The 22,065-nt window shown below is 44.5% G+C and overlaps 1 protein-coding gene across 5 annotated transcripts in view; it reads left to right on the top strand.

Moving 5' to 3' along the window:
- BCL2L11 (BCL2 like 11) overlaps window positions 1-22,065 on the top strand; it is a 106,557-nt gene that overhangs the window by 67,656 nt on the left and 16,836 nt on the right. For 4 of the 5 annotated variants that reach the window (XM_030195935.1, XM_030195938.1, XM_030195934.1 and 1 more), the window contains exon 3: window positions 2,488-2,600. In XM_030195935.1, the coding sequence (XP_030051795.1) occupies window positions 2,488-2,600 (113 nt within the window). Of the gene's footprint in view, window positions 1-2,487; window positions 2,601-22,065 lie in introns of those variants that run through there. The other variant, XM_030195937.1, reaches the window with a different exon arrangement.

Genomic DNA, 22,065 nt, shown 5'->3' with positions numbered 1-22,065 from the left:
GCCCTGTTACTAAGGTGCGCTAGCGTTTTTAGCGTGTGCTGAATGCTAGAGACACCCGTATATTCCTATGGGCGTCTCTAGCGCGCCTATAGTTCGGCTTAGTAAACAGGGCCCTTAGTATTTTTTCCCCCTAATATTCTCCGATTCTCTCACCTGGGTCTTGAGACCACAGTCATAAGAAATAATACAGCTTTCTTTAAGTAGTGGTTTTTCTTTGGCGGTGGTTGTATGTGAGGAGTGTTGCAATTTGTGGCCAGAGCTAGTTATGTTAGTGAAAAATGCAAAGGAGTGTCCAGTATAGTCCTTACCACAGGAGTTGAGTTTAGTGACTTCTTGTGAACATATTCAGGGGAGGGAGGTGGTATGATGAGCAGAGATGTGAGATGTATATAACAGGAGTGCCTGTAAGGGAGTGAAGTCACTAGAAACCACAAGTGTGTTGCTATAAAAGAAGAACTTTCATAATCTGTTTTTCTTAATTTTCAAATCCTTCTTGTGTGTGGTGTTGGTCGGGGCACTTTTTATGTTGAAACAGGTGCTCTGTTTGTATAATGGGCTCTAAAATGCTTCAGTGCTTTGGGTGTGGTAAACATCTGAGCAAACATAAATTAGAGGCATTTTTCTAATTACAGATTGGAGATTTTTGATTTCATATAATTAGAAAGGGTATACTCGGTGGAATTCCTTTTATTGGGGGGGGGGGGCGGAGGTGGTGATCCAGAGGGAGAACCTATTCTGGAAGGATTGTGAGAAAGGAAAGAATGAAACAGATAATTTATGGTCGAGAACAGTAGTTGGTCCTAATGGCTGTGCAGACCCTAATGGGCCGATGATCAGAAGCAAACGCAGGCGCTAGAGGCTGTTAGCGCCATACTAGTGCCTGCATTTGCTACCACCCCATGATCAGAGCCCCCGAGCGCATGAACAACCCTACGCCAACTCTGAGCTGGTGTTAGGGTTTGCAGACCATTGGGGAGGAATGTTGAGCCCTGTCCAGTATGCATTTGCATGTTAGCAGGCCCCCCATTTCCCCCCCCCCCCCCCCCCAGTGCAGCAGCCCGTGACCCCCTCCCTGCAGGAGCAGAAACCCCGACACCCCCACCCCAGCGACAGTGGGGCCAGAGGTCTGGTGGACCTCCAGTCCCCTTGACCCCCTCCGACACAGGTTTGGGGGGGCTGAAGATCTGATGGGTCTCCAGCCCCCCTAACCCCCCCCCCCCCCCGGCATCCCCTCACATGCAGCCCTGGTGGCCTGGGCCACGAGTCAAATCCCCGACCTTGTGGTCTAGAAGCCCTTCTCCACCCTTACCTTCGATGGAGGAGGGAGATGGCCTCCCTCCTCTTCTTTTAGTACTGCCTTGAAAATGGCAGTGCTCAGCCCTGCCCAGTGCATCCTGGCTGCATGTGAGGGGATGCTGGGGGGATTATGGGGGCTGGAGACCCACTGGCTCTCCAGCCCCCTCTGAATCGTGGGGGGGGGGGGGGTTGCCTTGGACCACCAGGGCTCTATTAAAGGGGATGCTAAGGGGGTTAGGGGGGACTGGAGACTCATCGGATCTCCAACCTCCCCCCCCCCGAACTTGTGTCAGAGGGTGTTTGGGGGGACTGGAGGTTCAGACCTCCAGCTCCCATATTGCTTGGCTCAGGGTGGGTGTATTTGGGGTCTGGTGGTCCCATGGACCTCCAGCCCCTGTGTTTGACAGGTCTGGGCTTTTCACAGCCTAGACCTGTCAAGTGTGGGAGAATCCGCTCGGGCACAATCCTCCCGTATTTTACCCTATGATCAGAGATAATAGCGTGCTTAAATTTGCATGTTATTATCTCTGATCATAGGTGTGGTAAAGCCCTGTGCTGTTCTAGCGCTATTTTTAGAGCGCTGTTTGGAACAGCACGGGGCTTTCGATCATCTGCCAATAAGTGCATAGTGTTCTTTGGGGTTGGAATACTTTAGTGGTCCTCTTTTATCAGCACTGGATATGAATTTTATTTCATACGCATTACCCCAAATCCTAGTATGCCTCTGAATTTTTATTTTAGGATGTTTTATTTTTGTCCTTTTTTGTTGTTTTGGTTTGTTTATTATTATGCATGTTGGTGCTTCTACCCCACATAGAATTTTTGAGAGAGCAGGCTACAAAGTTTTAAATAAATAGAATCAAGCCCATAAGAAATGGAACTTTTAGGGGTCCTTTTACTAAAGCTTAGCGTGCGCTAATGGACATTAGTGTATGCTAAGTGTCATGTAGGTATAAAATAGAATCTGCAGTATTTAGCACATGCTTATTCCATTAGCACACACTAGACTTCAGTAAAAGGGCGACTTAGTTTCATACTCCAGTTTTCTGAAATGAAAATATAGATAAGTGTTAGGAATTATCGCTACAATACTTCTGTTAACTGAAGATTTAGAAGAGTAACTAATTTTTAAGAATTACATTTTAAGCTGTACCTCCCTTTAATTTTTTTTCTGTTCTGTTTCTGATTTAGCCTCCAGAAGAGGGCTTCCATTGGCACCTGAGGACATGAGACCAGAAATATGGATTGCCAGTGAGCTACGACGCATTGGAGATGAGTTTAACGCTTCCTACAATCCAAGAAGGGTAATTGTTAGTTTATTCTGCTTTGTTTCAGACCCAAGAACAGCTGTTCAGTACAGTTTGCTTGGTTTTGTTTTCAAATTGATATAATTCTAAGATCCATCTTTACTACTGTTTGTAATAGTATTTCTGCCTTGTACTCATGATAGTATTTACTGAAATGTGTCGGGTTCACAATATCAGCTACAGTGTGTGATTAAGAAACGAGAGTAGAAACAAGGTCAATTCCCCAGTGGTTAAAAAAAAAATAGTATAAAAGGAAAGGACTCTTATAGAACCAGGGATGGGAGGTTCCAAGGTATTACCTAGGCTACTCTCTGCTTTTAAAAGGGAATCTATCACCTTAGAGGAGGAGGAGCTCCAGTTTCTTTGGAGCCACATAAGACTGCCTCTCATCACTAGGAAGGGTGGAGCTGTTCTATTGCCAGACCGTAAGGATACTGTGACTGCTGAGGAGGCTGAACTTGCATCCATGGAACTAGAAACAGCTGAAGATTACCTGGAATTCCTAGGAGGGGAGGAAATGGAGGTGCTGGAGCATTTGCAGACAACTGCATAAGGCGTTGGACTTACCTTAAACAAACCCAGGTGAACGTTTCCTTTTTCACAGCCATGGGGGTTGAGGATAGTAAACTTACTCTTCTGAATAAGAATATATTTTGTGGGTGGGGCTATGATAGACACAGCTAGCCAACTGTAGAAATGCTGGTTTAAAGCTGTTCAGTCTGAAGACCTGGACTAGGAAAGGAAATTAGTAGACTTATTCAAAGACTGTTGCGTTATATGGTCCATTCTGATTATTGAACTGGGAGAATGAAAGACTTTGGGGAATAAAATAGGCATAATTTTTTGGGGATAAAGAAATTAAAGAGAAACTACTGGAGGACTTATGGCATTCATTTACATAAGTTATTTGGATATGGAGCAGGACTTGTTCTGTTTGAGGCTTTCCTTTCCGAATAAAATGCAAGGGTAAACATTTAAAGAGACTTTTTACCTGTGGGATTCGTAGAGTTTGGAAAAAGACTGTGTTCCTTATCATCAGCAGCAGATGAATCCAGAGACCTGTGGGTTGTGTCCGTCTACCAGCAGGTGGAGATAAAGCACTGAATTGCACTGTGCCTAATAGGACAATAATGCTCCTTGCCCAGTCAGTATTCTCTATCTCCATCAGGTGGATGGAGGTGTTCCACAGGCTCCTGGCTTCTTCTGGTTTGGCTCTTATTCTGGCTTGGCTGGTTCAGTAGAACTGGGGGTGTTCTGGCTGAGTGGCCAGCTTTAGGGGGTACTGGTCACCCTAGGTCCCTCCCCCACCCCTTCGCTCCCTGGCTTTTTACACCAGTCCTTCCTTCCTCATAGATTTGCCTCTGCTTTAAAGAAAAAAAAAAAAAAAGTAGGGCTTTTGTGTTGTGGACTTGCATGCTTTGCTGTGCCTGTTAGCACTTTGGGGAGTGAATTTGGCTCCAGCTTTCCCTTCCTACTCTTGAGGACTTTAGGCTTTCTTTGTTGCAGCTGGGGTGAGTGTGACCTTTATTCTACATTGCAGTGTGTCTCTCTTCTGCTTGAATTTTATGGTGGCAGAATTAGTGAAGTGCTGCTCCCGCTGTGTGGGAAGTGGAGAGCAGGGTCTGGCCGTCTTTTCTGGGGGGTGCTCAGGCTCTGACGTCCTGAATGTATCTGGCGAGGATGTTGAGGCCAGCCCTTCCCATACGCGGGAATCATATTCTGCTCGAGGATCCAGCAGCCATTTTCAATATGCCCGGTGCGGTTGCTGTGGTACTGTGCTTATCTCCATCTCCTGGGGATAATCTTGCTTGGGGGGGGGGGGGGGACTGATGTGCCTTTTTCCCCCGAGTTCATTTTGCTGCTCCATCGTGCTTTGGCTGATATGGCAGCTATTTTTCGTTCTTTCCCTTCAGAGCATGAGGCTTCTGTGTCCAAATGTAGATATTGGAAGTCTGGCTCGGATCGGGACTTGGAGGCTCCAATTTCTCCTGGGCACTCTATTGGGGGAGGGGCTCCTTCCTCTCTTGATGCGGCAGATCTGAATGCCTTAGATGAGATGGAGCCTCTTGTGACTGAGGCAAATGACCACTCGGATGTGAGGGTGTTTCACAGGGAGGAATTGCCAACACTTATCTCTAAGGCTTTACCGGCTTTAAATATGTCTTCTCTGGAGGCACTGTCAGTGGCTTTGGCGAATCCCAAGATGACTAACAAAAAGGGGCCACCTAAAGTTTTCCCTATTCACGAGGTCATATGCGAGCTTATATCTTCAGTGGTCTATCCCTGAGGCAGGACTTCAGGTGGCAAAAGCGATGGCTCACCTGTACACGGTTGCGCAGGTGAATTCCTTGGTGGCAGCAGTGACAAGACTACGTTACCCATTGAGGGTGGTGTTGCCCTCAAGGATGTACAAGACCGCAAGCTTGAGTCTGCCCTGAAGATGTGTCCTTTGAGGTTTCTGCCTTGGCGTTGCAGGCAGCGGTCTGCAGTTAAGTGTCCTGCGCTTCCCTGTCCTGGGTGCAGCAGTTGGCTGACTCCTTGTTGGACTTGAGGGCGCAGCCGTCCCTCGAGTTTCCTGATTTGAAGTCGGGGTTGGCATACTTGGTGAATACTTTGTATGATCTGGTCAGGGCATGGCCAAGAAGATGGCTTTGACTGTGACAGGCTGGAGGTGGTTGTGGCTGTGCCACTGGACCATATATGCGGCGTTTGGTTAGGCTGCCCTTTAAAGGTAAACTTTTTGTTTGGAGAGGATTTGGAGAAGTTGGTCAAGGATCTGGGGGATTCTAAGTCTCAGCGTTTTGCCGGAGACAAATCTTACACTTCTTCTAAAGGGAGTCAGCAGAGGTCCCAATTTCTGGAAAATAAGAGATCGCCCAGGCTGTCCCTCTTACCCGGACTAGGTTTCGGTTCCAACAGAGGCAGTCCTTTCAAGACAGATAAAAACCCTTCCGGGAGTGCTGGCAGACTCTTTGCTGCTGTCCACACCTCACAGTGATGGGGTACTAGTCCACTCTGAGTTGGTCTTAGGAGGGTGGTTGTCTTTTTGTTACAAGGAGTGGGCCAAGCTTATTTTGGACCAGTGGGACCTGGATCTTATTTGTGACAGTTACAGGCTCAAGTTCTCCTCTCACTTTGGAGATTTTTTCTTGATGGCCCCATCTGTCGCTTCTTTGAAGCAAGAGGCGGTTTGTTCTACCATGTTGCACCTCCAATGCCTGGGGGTGGTGGTGTCTTTGCCCTCTGGGGGACACTACACTATTTTGTGGTCCCCTGGAAGGAAGGGTCTTTTCGCCCTACGGTGCCTCCAGGTGTGCCACTTTTGTATGGAAACAGTCCACTCGACCATTGTAGTGGTGCAATCCTAGATGTAAAGGAGGCTTATTTACATATCCCCATTTGGCCCCCTCATCAGAAGTTTCTGTGCTTTGCCATTTTGGGTCATTACTTTCAGTTTCAGGCTCTGCCCTTTTTGGCCTTGCCATGGCTTCTAGGACCTTTTTAAAGGCAGCGATAGTGGTGGTGGCCTCATTGCGCCACAAAGAGATACGGGTCCATCCCTGTTTGGACGATTGGCTTATCAGGGTGATCTTGGCCCAGGAGAGTCTTTGAGCTGGGTGATCAATATAGCTAAGAGTCATCTGGTTCCTTACCAGATGTTGGAATATTTATGGGTACTCCAACACCACACGGGGCCAGGTGTTTCTTCCGGTCCAGTGGTGGCTCAACCTTCAGGAGCAGATTCGGCTCTTGTTGGTAGATTGTGCTCCCCAGGTGTGGGATTATACCCAGGTCCTGGGTTCAATGTCGGTAACTCTGGAAGTGGTGATGTTGGCTTGGGCCTACATGAGACCCCTGCAACAGTCTCTGTTGAGTTGTTGGTCCCTGGTCTAGGAGGACTATGGAAGGCGTCTGGTTTGGCAGCTGATGGCTTGGTGGCTTCAGTCCAGCAATTTGCTTTGAGGCATTCCCCTGAAGATGCCCGAGTGGACAGTGGTGATCACTGATGCCAGTCTCTTGGGGTGGGGGGCACATTGTCTTTCCCATTACTGGCAGGGCCTCTGGTATCGGACGGAAGCTTAATGGCACATCAGTCATTTGGAGCTTCGAGCGGTACACAAAGCACTTCTGGCATTTCAGTTCCTGCTGCTGGGGAAACCAGTGAGGGCTCTCTCCGATAACATGACAGCGGTTGCTTACATCAACTGGCAGGGGGGCACTCACAGCCTTCTGTTGGCAAAGGAAGCAGAGTTGCTTCTCTGGTAGGCGGAAGCTGACCTTCTGTAGCTCTCGGCAACTCACATTACGGGAACGGAGAATGTACAGGCCAACTTTCTCAGTCAGACCACTCTGGATCTGGGCGAATGGGAGCTCTCTTCATTGGCCTTCCAGTTGATCATCCAGCACTGGAGAACTCCCAGACTGGATTTGATGGCAACGAGTTCCAATACAAAGGCTCCTCGTTCTTCAGCAGAAGGGAAGTGCGGTGCCAAAGTTTGGATGCTCTTCAGTTGTGGCTGGAGTCAGTTCTGCTTTACATCTTTCCTCCGTGGCCTCTAATCAGCAGGGTGCTACGTTGTGTTCAGGTGCACTGGGGTCAAGTACTTCTCGTGACTCCGGACTGTCCCAGGGGGCCGTAGTTTGTGGATTTGGTCCGCCTCGTGGTGGGCAAGTTGTTCCGCCTTACCCCAGTGCCCAATATTCTGCGTCAGGGTTCAGTTCTGATGGAGAATCCCTCCTGCTTTGGTCTTGCGGCCTAAATCTTAAGCGGGCAAAATTGAGGAAGAAGGGTTATTCAGATTCGGTCATCACTACCTTGCTCCACGCCAAGAAGCGATAGACTTCTACGGGTGTGGCGTGTCTTCGAGGAGTGGTGTTCCAAGGGGGGCAATTTCACCATTTCAGGCTTCGTTACCACATATTTTGTCTTTCTTGCAGGCTGGGTTACAGAAAAGTCTGGCAGCCAGCTCCCTGAGGGTGCAGGTGGCTGCCCTAGCCTGTTGAAGCTTTATGGATCGTCCTGGAAACTGTATCCACACAGGGGTTATCTGCAGACCTCCAGTACAAATGGAGAAGCTAGACAAGGATCTGATGGAGAATATTCAAGATTGGTATGAAATGGGAGGTGCTACGGTTGGGAGATTTCAACTTGTCTGGTGTGGATTGGAACGTCCCGTCTGTGGAATCGGAAAGAAGTAGGAAGATTGTGGACGCCTGTCAAAGTACCTTGCTCAGACAAATGGTGACGGAACCTACGAGGGAAGGGTCGATGCTGGATCTAGTGCTCACGAATGGAGGAAGTGTTTCTAATATCCGGGTGGGTGCCCACCTATGTAATAGTGATCATCACACGATATGGTTTGCTATAAGGGCGAAGGCGGAGTGTGGACGCACAAAACTAAAAGTACTGGATTTCAGACGTACTGATTTTGATAAAATGGGGGAATACCTGAAAAAGGAACTGTTTGGAGTGGGAAGGCGTAGGAGAAGTGGAACATCAGTGGTCAAAGCTGAAGGCTGCTATAAATATGGCGACTGATCTTTATGCAAGGAAAGTAAAAAAAAAAAAAAAAAAAAGAAACAGGAAGCTTGTATAGTTCTCCAACCAAGTAGCTGAAAAAATAAGAGCAAAAGAGGCATTGGTCAACAAATACAAAAGAACGAAACGAGAGGATCATAGAAAAGATTATCGTATTAAACTCAAAGAAGCGAAGAGGGAAATATGGCTAGCGAAAGCGCAAGCAGAAGAAAAAAATTGCTAAAGATATAAAGAGAGGTGACGAGACCTTTTTCAGATATATTGGAGAAAGGAGAAAAGATAGGAATGGAATTGCAAGACTGAAAGATAATGAGTGGTTATGTGGAGAGTGAGGAGGATAAAGCGAATGTGCTAAACAATTACTTCTCTTCGGAGTTCACGGAGGAAACTCCTGGTGAAGGACCAGGAATATCTTGGAATGGAGTGGATACTACACCGTTTACGGAAGAAAGAGTTTATAAACAGCTTGAGAATGTGAAGTTGGACAAAGCTATGGGGCCGGATGGCATACATCTCAGGATACTGAGGGAGCTCAGGGATGTCCTGGCGGTACTTCTTAAAGATTTATTTAATAGATCTTTATAGACAGGAGAGGTTCTGCGAGATTGAAGACGAGCGGATGTGGTCTCTCTTCACAAAAGTGTAGAGAGGGAAGAAGTGGGAAACTACAGACCAGTAAGTCTCGCGTCGGTTGTAGGAAAAATAATGGAGTCACTGCTGAAAGAAAGGATAGTTAACTTTCTAGAAGACAATGGGTTGCAGGACCTGAGGCAACATGGCTTTACCAAAGCAAAATCCTGCCATATGAATCTCAATGTCTTCTTTGACTGGATGACAAAAGAAATGGATGAAGGCCGTGCGCTAGATGTAATCTACTTGAATTTCAGCAAAGCCTTTGATACGGTCCCCCACAGAAGATTCGTGAATAAGCTGAAAGGGCTGAACTTAGGACCGAAGTGGTGAACTGGATAGAAAACTGGTTGACAGACGTGTCAGAGGGTGGTTGGTAAATGGAATCCACTTGGAGGAAAGGATGGTGAGCAGTGGGGTTCCTCAGGGGTTGATGCTGGGGCCCATTTTGTTTAATATATTTGTGAGAGATATTGCTGAAGAGTTGGAAGGAAAGGTGTGCCTTTTTGCGGATCACACGAAGATAGCCAGTAGAGTGGATACCCTGGAGGGAGTAGAAACGATGAGAAGGGATCTCCAAAAGTTAGAATGGTCGAGGGTCTGGCAGTTAAAATTTAATTCACTTATTTAATGTGCTCCAGAACAACAATATATATCCAAATTCTATTTATTGTAACAAAACACAAAATAAACAAACATATTCCCCTTTATAGCTGAGCAAGGCTCAATCCTGCTTGCATAATCTTTATGACAGAATGCTCACATTATACTGTGACAACTACATCAACATGTGTTGCTTAAACTAAAGTGTCCATTGACATCAGATAGGATCTCCTGTGTCGCTGTATGCGCATTTGTATCAACTCCTGTTATTTAAACTCGTGTCCACAGGCGTCAGAAAATCTTCCTTGGTCGCTATGCGCACATTTAATCTCTGTTGCACGCAAATCCCAAAGTCTCCTTATGTCACAGTTTCACAAATTTGTGCAACAAGAAAAAGTTGTGAAAAAACTGATTGATCCTTAGTCATATGGTACAGCTTTCTCCCCTTATGTCAGTATTCAATCATTGCAGAAGAGCTTCGCTCAGTCCATCTAAAGTTAAACATGTCCACAAGCGTTCCTTAGCTCCTCAATGCATGATCACATTTTGTGGCACTTCAGGAGGAACTACATCACACACACTGCAAAAAAAAACCAAAACAACAAAACGTACCAAAACCCATGAAAGAATCTAATCTACTAGCAGCGCACTAATACCACATTGTATCATATATACTGTCAATACTATCTAAGTCTGCTTACCAGTGGAACTAATGTCCTGCCAGGTTCCCGGGTTTCCGCGTCTCAGGCATAATGCCCACGCATTCTACTTCCGAGGTTATATAACAAAGTTCAATAACGGCCCACCCCTAAATTAAGTCTCACTGGATGCTAAAGAATCACTCTATAGAGGATTTAAAGTGCGTGGTTTTGTCTCAAGTTACCCTTCCTGGGGGGGGGGGGGGTGACGTTAGTGAGGTTTTGTTATCGAATGAACAGCGATTTATTTTCTCTGGAGTATGGTGGCCCCGGGGGGATTAAACATGGAGGTGGAGTGGGGTCAGTGGGTATTGTTACTTAAAACTGGTACAGGGCGGACTTCTAAAGTCTGTGCCCTGACAGTGACTGAATAGATATGGAGGGGCTGGAGTGTACATTTTAAGGGGGTTCAACGTTAGCTTCAGAACTTTTAGTACAGGAACAATGCTGGTCAGGTTTTATGGTCTGTGCCCTGAGAAAGACAGGGACAAATCAAACTCTGGTATATATAGACTAATTTTACATGGTATATAATATTTTATATCTTGTTGAGTAGGTCTTTATCTGCCGTCATTTACTATGCTATGCTACTATGCCTCAAGAGCATCCCCAGCGCCAGTCTAAGGAGTAGAAGCTAGGCTCTAGAATTTAACCCTGATCTTACCCAGGCACTGAACAATCAGGCTGGCTCATAAATTCTACTGATATATATTTCAGGAGGCCCCACAAGCTCTGATCCACTGCAAGGTAAATCATTAAAGAAACATTCATTCTATTCTGTGACAGCCTCTGATTTCAGCTCCTTCTCTATCACAAGTCACTGACTTCACCAGCATATTCAAGAGGCCAGAATACTTAAATCCCTTTTTTTTTTTTTTTAAGCAAAACTGATGGAAGCAAAAGTAGCAAGTCAACTGTGATCCTATTTCTGAGATCATTCCTAATCATGTTAGAGACAGCAATTTAGGAAAGAACTGTGATGATTTCACTGTTAGAAGAATTGTCTCATTACATAAAAAGGGTGAAAGGCTATTTATGCAACTGCATCTTTTAGCTGCATGTGATCTGGCTGACTGCCAGTTGCTATTGGAGTGTCTTTGGCTTAGGAATGTTGGAAATATCCTTAAGTTTGCTTAATTTTTTAGGTGACCTGTTTTGTTTGAAGATTGCTCGGAAAAACTCTGAATTGTAATATACTACCTCAGTGCGCTATTTTTCTGTAGCCAATTAATACAGACTGGGCTATAAGTACTGTATATATGCTGATAATATTCAGATAATTATCCGTTTTGCACGTGGGAGTATTATGCTAGAATGTCAGACTGTTGTACAATTATAAGAGGTTGTATGCGGGTGAATCTGTGAAGTCTTTATGGTATCGCCCCTCTGAGTCAAATCTCAAGTGTAATCTCCTTGACTTGGGCACTGTTTATTCCCTTTCAAGAGCATAGTGAAGGCCAGAATTCCATCTATTTTGTAGTCCCAGAGAAAGGAGTAACCTTTCAGACCATTCTGGATTTGAAGAGAGTCAGTGTTGCTCTTTAAATCCCCATTTTTGGATGGAAACCTTGCTGTGGTGATATCTTTGGTCAAATTGGGGGATTCTCCTAGGAGAGCATCATCACTTCAATTTAGCAACAGCTCCCAGGACATTCTCCAAGGGTGGTGGTGGCTGCAGCATTCATAGTCTTTCTTGCAATGTCTTGGTTAGGCTTGGAACTTTGTGAAGTCACCTAGTTGCTCTCAAGTATCTTGGGAGTCTGCTTCAGCACTCAAGTAGGAGTGGTGTTTTTCCACTCGAGAGTTCACAAGATTCTGGATTAAGTGCCTTTTGTGCAGTACAAGTGCCATGGACTTGGAATTATCTTCAGCTTCTCAATATCTTGTAGAGATAGTAGAGATTGCACTATGGTCAAGACTGCACATGAGGTTGCTTCAGCACGCATTAGTGTCAACATGGTCCCCTCATTCTCAGAAGTTTGAGGTTTGTTTTCCCCTTTTGGCTGCTTTCAGGAGTCAGCTAGCTCGGTGGCTGTTCCATCAGGCTTGTTGAGAGGCATCCCTTTAGAATTCCCAGTCTGGACAGCTGTAACAATTGATGCCAGTCTGCTGAGTTGGGAAACCCATTTTAAGGAAGTTGGATCAGGGAAATTTGTTAGAGGTTTTATGGCTTATTATTTTTTTGGAGGCAAGGGCAATTTGGTTTTACTGCTCTTCTATCTCTTCTAGAGGAGAGAATAGTAGGAATCTTGACCAATAATGCCACAATGGTAGCTTATATGAACAAACTGGGAGGAGGGATGGACAAAGGGAGCACACCGGTGCCATTGAAGATTGATGGGCTTTGTGCTTGGGTAGAGGACCATCTCTTAGCAATCTTAGTTGTGCATACTGCGGGAGTGGATCTTGTTTAGGAAGAATTTTTCAGCAGAAATCAGTGAGACCCAGGAGACAGTGAACTTTGTCTAGCAGCTTTTTGCCTGGTAATGAAAGAGTGAGGAACGCCCAGTTTTGACCTCATGGCAATATGACAGAATGCAAAATGTCCACACTTCTTCAATCACAGAAAGTAGCCAGGGGTGTTTGGGCTGGATGTGCTGCCACTGTCCTGTCCAGTCTGTCTCGGTGGTCTTTCCCCCTTGGCCGTTCATAGATTGAATGGTATGCAGCATTGCAAAACACTCATTCCTGGTGTGGATTGGTCTCATCATCTTTGGTATGCAGATCTGATGCATCTATCAGTGGGTCCTCCAGTACTGTTTTTGGGAGAACTGGACCTCCATCAGGGTCCTGTGCTCATGGAAGATTGGTTTCCTTTTGAAAAGCATTGCCTGAAATGAAATGGATTTTCAGCTTCTTCCATTGCTATTCTGCTGAAAGGCCACAGATCTGCTTTCTTTTGTTTATGTGAGGATTTTGGAGAATGTTTCATCACTGGTGTTCAGCTCATGATAATATCCCCCTGGAAAGTAGATATCCCTTTGATTCTCTTTTTCTTGCAGAAGGGGCAAGAACAAGATACAGATGCAGCACTATGCTTTCAGAGGCAAGATTGGTAGATCGTGTAGTGCAGCCCAACCAGATGTAATTTGTGTTTTATAGGTGTTCAAGCACATTTATCCTCCAGTTAGAATGGTCGTGACCTAGTGGGATCTTGATTTTGTGATGGCATCCTTTTGAGTCTCTTCATTGGACTTTCTCTGGTTGCCATATGCACGGCTAGAAGGATTTCAGAATTGTAGACCCTTTCCTATATGGATCCTTATCTGTCTTTTTGGCAGACAGTTACCATTTGTATGGTTTCCTCTTCTGTTGAAAGTGGTAGCTCCATTTTCATGTGAATCAGGTGTTTTTCTTCCTTCTTTCCAGAAGCCTTCCAAAAGAGGATTAGGTATCATGCTTTATAAACTGGATGCTTGCAGGCAGCCCTCCATTAGCTGGAGGGCACTAATTACTTTCACAAATCAGATCTGTTGGCACTTTTTAGTGGCACTTTTAAGGGGTAGCAGTCTGTTATCTCTGGTTCATTGGATCAAGGTAGCAATTGAAGTGGCATACATTGTTAACAAGAAAGTAATTCTGCAAGATCTCCACACTCATTGGATGAGAGCTCAAGTTGCAGTAAGAGTGAAAGCGAGAACAGTGTGTCTAGAGCAGTGATGGCGAACCTATGGCACGTGCACCGTCGCCTCCCAGTTCCAGGGTCCCCTTTCCCTCCCTCCCTCTGAGTTCGAGTCATCGTCATCCCTCCCTCCCTTCCTTCGAGTTCCAGGCCCCCTCCCTCCCTCTGATTTTTAAAAGTCATCTCTTGACTTACCTCGTCGGGGACAGGTTACGGCGGCTGGCAGCAGCGCTAAAATGAGTGCAGGCTCGGCCCTTCTCTCTCTCTCTGAGCTCTGGTCCTGCCCTTGAGGGCGGGACCAGAGCTCAGAGAGAAGGACCGAGCCTACACGCATTTTAGCGCTGCTGCTGGCCGCCATGACCCGTCCCCGACGAGGTAAGTCAAGAGATGACTTTTAAAAATCAGAGGGAGGGGGCCTGGAACTCAGAAGGGAGGGAGGGACGACGACAACTCTGGAACTCTGAGGGAGGGAGAGGGGACCCTGTGGAATTCGGAGGGAGGGGGAATCCTGTGGAACGGGGAGGGGGGGACCCTGGAACTTGGAGAGAGGGAGGGGGCCTGCAGCTCAGAGGGAGGGAGGTGGAAGGGGGAGGGGAGATGAGGTAGGGGGGGAATGGCACTTTGCGATAAATAATTAGATTTTGGGTTGCTGTTTGGGCACTCGGTCTCTGAAAGGTTCGCCATCACTGGTCTAGAGGATATTTATAGGGTGGTGACTGTCGTCACTGTATTCAGGTATTATAAGTCTGATGTCTGGGTCAGAGGGGGGCAGTAAGTTTGGCAGGGCTTTTTATAGGGAGTTCTATCTACTTCAGGGTGGGAGGAAGTGTTTGCAGATTCCATTAGTCTAGACTATTCTAGCTAGATAAGGAAGGTGACGTTTACCTTGATTTCCTTTCTTTGAATTCCACTAGACTACTCTAGGACTCAGCCTAGAAAGCTGAGGGTTTTAGGATATTGGGTTTTCTGCCTGCCACAGGGGCGTCAGCTAAGGAAGCTTTATGGCATATTGTTTGGCCACTCATTTGTAAATAGTTTCATGTTCTGGAAGGGTTTTTGTTCTGTTTCTATTATTATATCTTTGACATTAGCATGCTGATAGGGTCCTGGCTGTACTGTCTGTCATACTGGTGATGTCATTAGAATCTTCAGGGCTTTTTAACCCACGCATCTGGACTGGTCTAGCAGGATTCAAGGAAAGGAAATGATCATGTTGGAGTAAATTCACCTTTCAATGAACATTGAAATGGCAGATATGTTGAATAGCCTCACCAACTTTGATGACTGTGGCTATTATAACAAAACATAGCAATAAGGTTAGGAATGGGGTTTGAGTGTTCTTTCAAGAACAAAGTTAAGGTTGCCAAGACTTGAAATGACTTACCATTAGAGATGGTAGAGGCTAACCTTTAAACAGATTTTGGACATGCTTGAGACAGGTATTCAGGATTATAGTAGGAAGAGCTGAAATCAAGTTTAAAAAAATGTGGGCAGGGAGGAGAAAGAGAGAGGAGCTGGTGTTTGTTTCATGTGGAAATTTATATGCTTATTTTTTAAAATGAAAGCATCTCAGCTAGGCAGATTGAGTAGGCCACATTTATCTTTATCTATAGAAATAGTAGTAGTAGTTTACTCTCACTTTGATCACAGCTCATAGTAAGAATAAACAGCTGGATTTTATAATTATGCTTGTAGCTAAATTTCAAAGCTACCAGGTGTACAGGTACCTTGTATTTACCACAGGCTGTAATAAATTGCTTCCTGTATGGTTGTATTAATGCAATTATTAATCTGTATTGTCTGCATGAAAATTTACCCTAAAATTGCATTGTAATATCAGCTAGTATGAGGGTAATTGAAATCACTTATTCAAAAGCATTTGTTTGGTGTACTCTACCATATAACTATCATGCAAGATCATAACTGCATTACTTGAAATCGTAGTACAAAAAAATAACGCAAATAGTAACCTCCTCCCCCAGACTACTTTACATTCCCTGGTGGTCTAGTAGTGTATTACTAACTGTTATCACAAAAGAGGAGAAAATGTCTGCTGCACCTAAAACTGACCTCCACTTCCTTGGGAGCGCCACTGTTTGCAAAGCTGGCTTTTCTGATCTCCTCAGACAGGAAAACCATTGCTCATAGCCAAAATAGCCAGGGACTTATTGTCTGTATGCATGTACTTTCCCATATGCGGAAAGCATGTTTTACTAGCCATTATTCAAGAAGGCATACAACAAACAACCGTCCTAATTACCAAACAATAAGAATGAAGATTAAGATTGGTCCGACCCTAATCACGCGACCGAGCAAACTCAATGACCTCAATGAACAAATAATACCACTTCTAATCTAATATCGACTACTAAGCAACCACAAAATGCCGACTAACCTCACTGCCATACACTAATACTCTCACCCTAATGTCCTCACCTGAGCAACTACATAATGCCGACACCTACACAAGATCACAATGTATTCTCCTATCATGTATGTACGCACTTGATTGTAAAACCATGTACTAATATGTACGCAAGATCACAATGCATTCTTTCAGCATGTTTGTATGCACTTGATTGCAAAACCACGTGCATATTTGTAGTCCGGAATGGCAATCGCCATTACGGCAAATAGTAACATAGTTGATGACGGCAGAAAAAGACCTGCACGGTCCATCCAGTCTGCCCAACAAGATAACTCATATGTGCTGCTTTTGTGTATACCCTACTTTGATTTGTACCTGTGCTCTTCAGGGCACAGACCGTATAAGTCTGCCCAGCACTATCCCCGCCTCCCAACCACCTGCCCCTCCTCCCAACCACCGGCTCTGGCACAGACCGTATAAGTCTGCCCAGCACTATCCTCGCCTCCCAACCACGGCAAATGTAAGCCACATTGAGTCTGCAAATAGGTGGGAAATGTGGGATACAAATGCTACAAATTAATTAATAGTACACACTATAAACATCTGTTTATGGCCAATGTTGATGCACTGGCTCCCAAATATGTTAAAGAAAAATTTAGTTCTTTACCCCATTTTCTTCTTTATAATCTAGATTTTCCCCCTATTTGTGTATTTTTCACCTTTGCACCAACAAATCCCAGACAGGCAGATTGGTGGTATTGTTATATCATTGAGTGAAGTTTCTTATCTGTAGCGGATTGTGTTTTAATTTTATATCACAGGCAAAATTGGGCTATGGATTTATTCTTTATAGCAGGGTATATATTTTCTCTATGAACTTTTCTAGAACTATAAACAAATGAAACAATAAATTTTCATTGAGAGAGTGAATATATGGGGCAGTGATCTTCTTCTTTTTTTTTTTTTTTTTTTTTTTGTGAGATTGGGTGAGCCTTGCCTGAGGGGGGCGATTTTGATAATTATCGATTAGGAATGACTTGTTAAATAGTAGCATTTCTCTCTGACTTATTGATACGTTTGGGAGGTTCCACTTTGAGGATGTTACTAGCATGATTGTGTCTCCAGTTGTCAATCATTCTGTGGAGGGAGCTGGCATGTTTAAAAGTTCATCTGCATGGTGCAGAAGTGGGTAGGCCTTCTCCATTGGGATGGGGGTGAACTTGGGATCTCAGGGGGCCCTAGGGATCTGTTGACCTTGTCAGGGCCCATTTTTTGGTCCTCATTCCTGAGTGCCTTAGGCAAGCGCACTCGGAGCTCTTAGAGGCACAGCTAGACCTCTAGTCCCTTTACAAGGTACCACAGTCTCCTGAAAGGGCAAGTGTTACTGGTTTATCAACGGTTCCTCTGTCATTGATGGAGGATATTTCAGTGGCAGATAAGATTTCCCAGGAGGGGTTCCACCCAAGGTTCTCGAGGGATCTCTCCTAACTAGGACTCGGGGTCCCTAGTTGTGCACTTTGTTTTATTGGAAGAAATTGTCGTCTCTCATAGTCCAGGTATTAACAACCCATATGATTCCCTTGATAATGGTGGCCTATTTTGGAGGGCCTTGCTGCACTAATCTATCGGTCCCACTTTACCACCGAAACCACTGCCGAGTCCATAACACCTCAACTTGAAATTGCCTCTATCAGAATCCACATCAAAACCCTACACGATCATGTGAATTGTGTCTTGTTTTACAGACCTCCAGGTAATTGGAACGAAGGCCAGACGAACTTCATGGACTTCATTTCAAACACTTGTGTAACCAACTCCAATATACTAGTATTAGGAGACATCAGCCTCCACCTAGAAGACCCAAACTCTACTAATGCATGAGAATGCAAGGAATTCCTCCACTCATGGGATCTTAAATGGCCACACATGCAAGCAACCCATGTCAAAGGGCACACACTCAACCTCATCTCACACAATCTGTCCACAGACCAGAACCTAATAATAACCGAAATTAAATGGACCATTACAAACTAAACCTATCCCTAAAATGGCGGAAAAAGGGTTCACACCGTATACAAGAACACACAACCTACAGCACAAGAGGCCAAACAGACTCTGAAACATTCTGGCAAAGATATACAAAAATGAATGGACAGCACAAACAGACTCTATATACTACCTCTCAGAATGGGAAAAAGATGCAGAAGCATACTGGACGAAATAGCACCCTTACGAACAAGTACCTCACGTAGGCATAACTCGATACCGTGGTTCAACGAAGAACTGAAAAAAATAAAAACACAATCCAGGAAACTCGAACGAGCTTGGAAAAAAATAAGACGAACACACAGTCAACGCATGGAAATAAATACAAAGAAAATACAAATGTGCAGTAAACAGACCAAAAGGTCATACTATAAAACTAAAATAGGGCCAGATTACAAAGACACGAAGAAATTATACCAACTCGTGAACAAACTACTACACATCACCTTGGTCACCACAACCAATGCAGACATCCCATCTGCAGACAACATTGCTAAATACTTCAGTGAAAAGATTGCAAACCTATATAACACCGCTACCTCAGGACAACACTGATATCGAAAATTTCTTCACTGGCTTGAATACCCAGTGGACCGAACCTGGTCAAACTTCGCTCTCCTCACCGTGGAAACAGTCACCCAGGCAATTAATAGGTTCTCCAACTCTCACTGTAAATTGGGTACCTGCCCCAGCTACCTAATAAAATCTGCCCCCCACCGCTTCATAGCAGACCTACATCCCATTTAAACTACATGCTTCAACAAGGTCTCTTCCCTAAGGCAAATGGCAACATCCTACTCACCCCAATACTAAAAGATCCCAAGAAAAAAAATCAAACGAAATCACAACTACCGCCCGGTAGCATCAATCCTACTGGTGGTCAAACTGATGGAAAGTATGGTAACCAAACAACTTACTGATTATATAAACAAATTAACAATATTACATGAATCACAATCAGGATTTCGCACCCTCCATAGCACTGAAATAGTACTAATTACCCTCCTAGCCAAATCCAAGCAGGAAATAGCAACAGGCAAAAGCATACTTCTCCTCCAATTCGACATGTCTAGTGCGTTCGACATGGTAAACCATTGACGGTACTATGTAAGCCACATTGAGCCTGCAAATAGGTGGGAAAATGTGGGGTACAAATGCAACAAATAAAAATACTACTAAGACTCCTAGATTGTGTTACTTCGGGATTGGCGGACACATACTTGGTTGGATCAATGGTTTCCTAACCACTAGAACATATCAAGTGAAATCAAGCTCAAACATATCACTACCGTGGACAGCAGAATGCGGAGTACTTCGAGGATCACCACTATCACCGATCCTTTTCAACCTAACGATGACCTGCCAAATCCTTAGCCAGCTAAGGCCTTAACCCTTTCATCTATGCAGACAATGTCACAATATACATTCCTTACAAACGTGATCTGACAGAAATCACCAACGAAATCAAGCTCAGCTTGAATATCATGGACTCATGGGCAAACGCATTTCAACTAAAACTCAACATAGAAAAAACACACTGTCTCATCCTCTCATCCCAATACAATACGAACAAACCCACAAACACAAACACCCTGGATTATACCCTCCTTATCTCAGACAGCCTGAAAATTCTCGGTGTTAAAATCAACTGTAACCTCACACTAGAGAACAAAGTGAAATCTACAACAAAGAAAATGTTCCACTCAATGTGGAAACTCAGACGTGTGAAACCATTCTTCCCGAGGGAAACATTTTGCAACTTGATACAATCAGTGGTACTAAGCCATGTAGACTACTGCAACAGAATTTATGCGGGATGCAAAGAACAAATTATAAAGAAACTTCAGACCGCTCAAAACACGGCAGCCAGACTTATATTTGGAAAAACGCGATTCGAAAGCGCCAAGCCCCTCCGAGAAAAACTGCACTGGCTCCCAATCAAAGAACGTATTGCTTTCAAAATCTGCACCCTGCTTCATAAAATTATCTACGGCGAAGCCCCGGGATACATGACAGACCTCATAGACCTACCAGCCAGAAACACAACAGGATAAACACGAACATACCTAAATCTCCATTACCCAAGCTGCAAAGGACTCAAATACAAATCAACCTATGCATCCAGCTTTTCCTACATAAGCACACAACTATGGAACGCATTACCAAAAGCCGTGAAGAAAACTTATGATCACCAAAACTTCCGGAAATCATTAAAAACCTGTTCAAAAAGGCATACCCTAGTGACCCAACTTAAATGCCTGTACCCTGCAACACAACGAAACCAAAGCTCATAATGGACACATAACTCTTCCTCTCTACAATTCCCTAATGTGCCTGTACACACGAAACTTATTCTACCACAACATTACTGTATTTGTTCATACCGGAATTGGCGAACACCTTTACGGTACTATGTAAGCCACATTGAGCCAGCAAATAGGTGGGAAAATGTGGGATACAAATGTAACAAATAAATAAATAAATTAGTATGCAGATCTGATTTGGTTCCCAGTGAGTCGTCGTCTTCCCTTGATGAGAGGGCTGGGGCTTCTTTTCCAACGTCTGGTTCTCATGGAAGATCTGGACCCCTTGTGGCCCCTGAAAGGCACCATCTTTCAAACAAGGGGTTCTTCCTTACTCATTGCCATATCACTGATGGTGTGGTAATCCTCCACATCTATGGTCTATATCCATGTCTGAAGGGTCTTTGAGGCCTGTGCTCTGACTAGGGGCAATCCTCCTGGCGGACATTCTGGTTACCTTGTCAGTCTTAGAAGGTGCTCCGGATCAAGGGTTAGTGCTTAATTCACTCAGGGTCCAAGTGGCAGTGCTTGTCTGCTTCAGAGGCAAAGTTGGTAGGGACCTCTATTGTGGCCACAGATGTAATGCAATTTTTACAGGTGGTTATGTTGATTTGCCTTCTGCTTTGGTGGTGGTGGCCTTTGCCTGGCCTCCTTTGAACCCTTTTGTTGGCTTCTATTGAAATAGTGCATACACTTAAAAGATATTGACTTTAATTTATAATATCCTAAATAATGAGGTTCATGTGACATTGGCAAGAAGCCTCAGACTTTAATGTCCATCACGTATGCTACAGTCAGCAGAAAAGAAGCTTTTGCTGGATATTCTCTCATTTAGACATATCCAGTTAGAGAAATTTAGATCTAAGATGTTTGTTGAAGGAGCACAATTGTGGAATGCACTCCTTGAGTATTTGCATACTATGCAGAGTTATTTACAGTTTCAGAAGCGATTAATGGCACTGATTTTCCAATAAGCTTTCTGTTGATAGATGGTAGCTTGATTTCGAATTTTACATTTTTTTTTCTGATTTTAAGATTTTACTTGTTCTGGTTTTATGTAAGTTTATTTTATTATTGCTGGGGTTTACTAAGCTGCTAGCATGGCTGGCTGTGCGCTAGTGCAGACAAACCCCATTCACTTTGAGTGGGCTGTGTCAACAATGCCACGTGGCAGTTGTTAGTGCGGCTTAATAAACAGACCCCTATGTATGTCAATTTTGTGAACCGTCTAGTACTATGGATAGTGCAGTATATGAACTGTACAATAAATAAAGATCTCAGAACTGCAAGTGCTTCCTTTATAGGAATCATCTCTACTTTTTGTTCTGATGCTGTTTTGCTGCATAGTGTTCCCTCTTTTCTACCAAAGGTAGTTTTTGCTTTTCATTTGAACCAGATGGCTTCTTTCTCTGCTATTTGGAGGTTACTAATCCTTTTCTAGTATCGGATCATCTTTTTGTTCTGTTTCATGATCCTCACAAGGGTCACGCAGCCTTGAAGTTTTCAGTTGCACACTGGATTAAGCTGTCTGTTGAAAAGAGGTTCTCAGGGCCTTAAGGCCCACTCCATAAGGTCACAGGTTGAGTCCTGAGTTGAAGCAATGGCTGTAGCCCCAGAAGACATTTGTAGGGCTGCAACATGATCCTGTCTGCA

The sequence above is a fragment of the Microcaecilia unicolor genome, chromosome 3 (genome assembly GCF_901765095.1).
Source record: "Microcaecilia unicolor chromosome 3, aMicUni1.1, whole genome shotgun sequence".
Classification (NCBI taxonomy): domain Eukaryota; kingdom Metazoa; phylum Chordata; class Amphibia; order Gymnophiona; family Siphonopidae; genus Microcaecilia; species Microcaecilia unicolor.
Note: the sequence above shows the minus strand (reverse complement) of the source record. Positions and strands in the feature narration are given on the sequence as shown.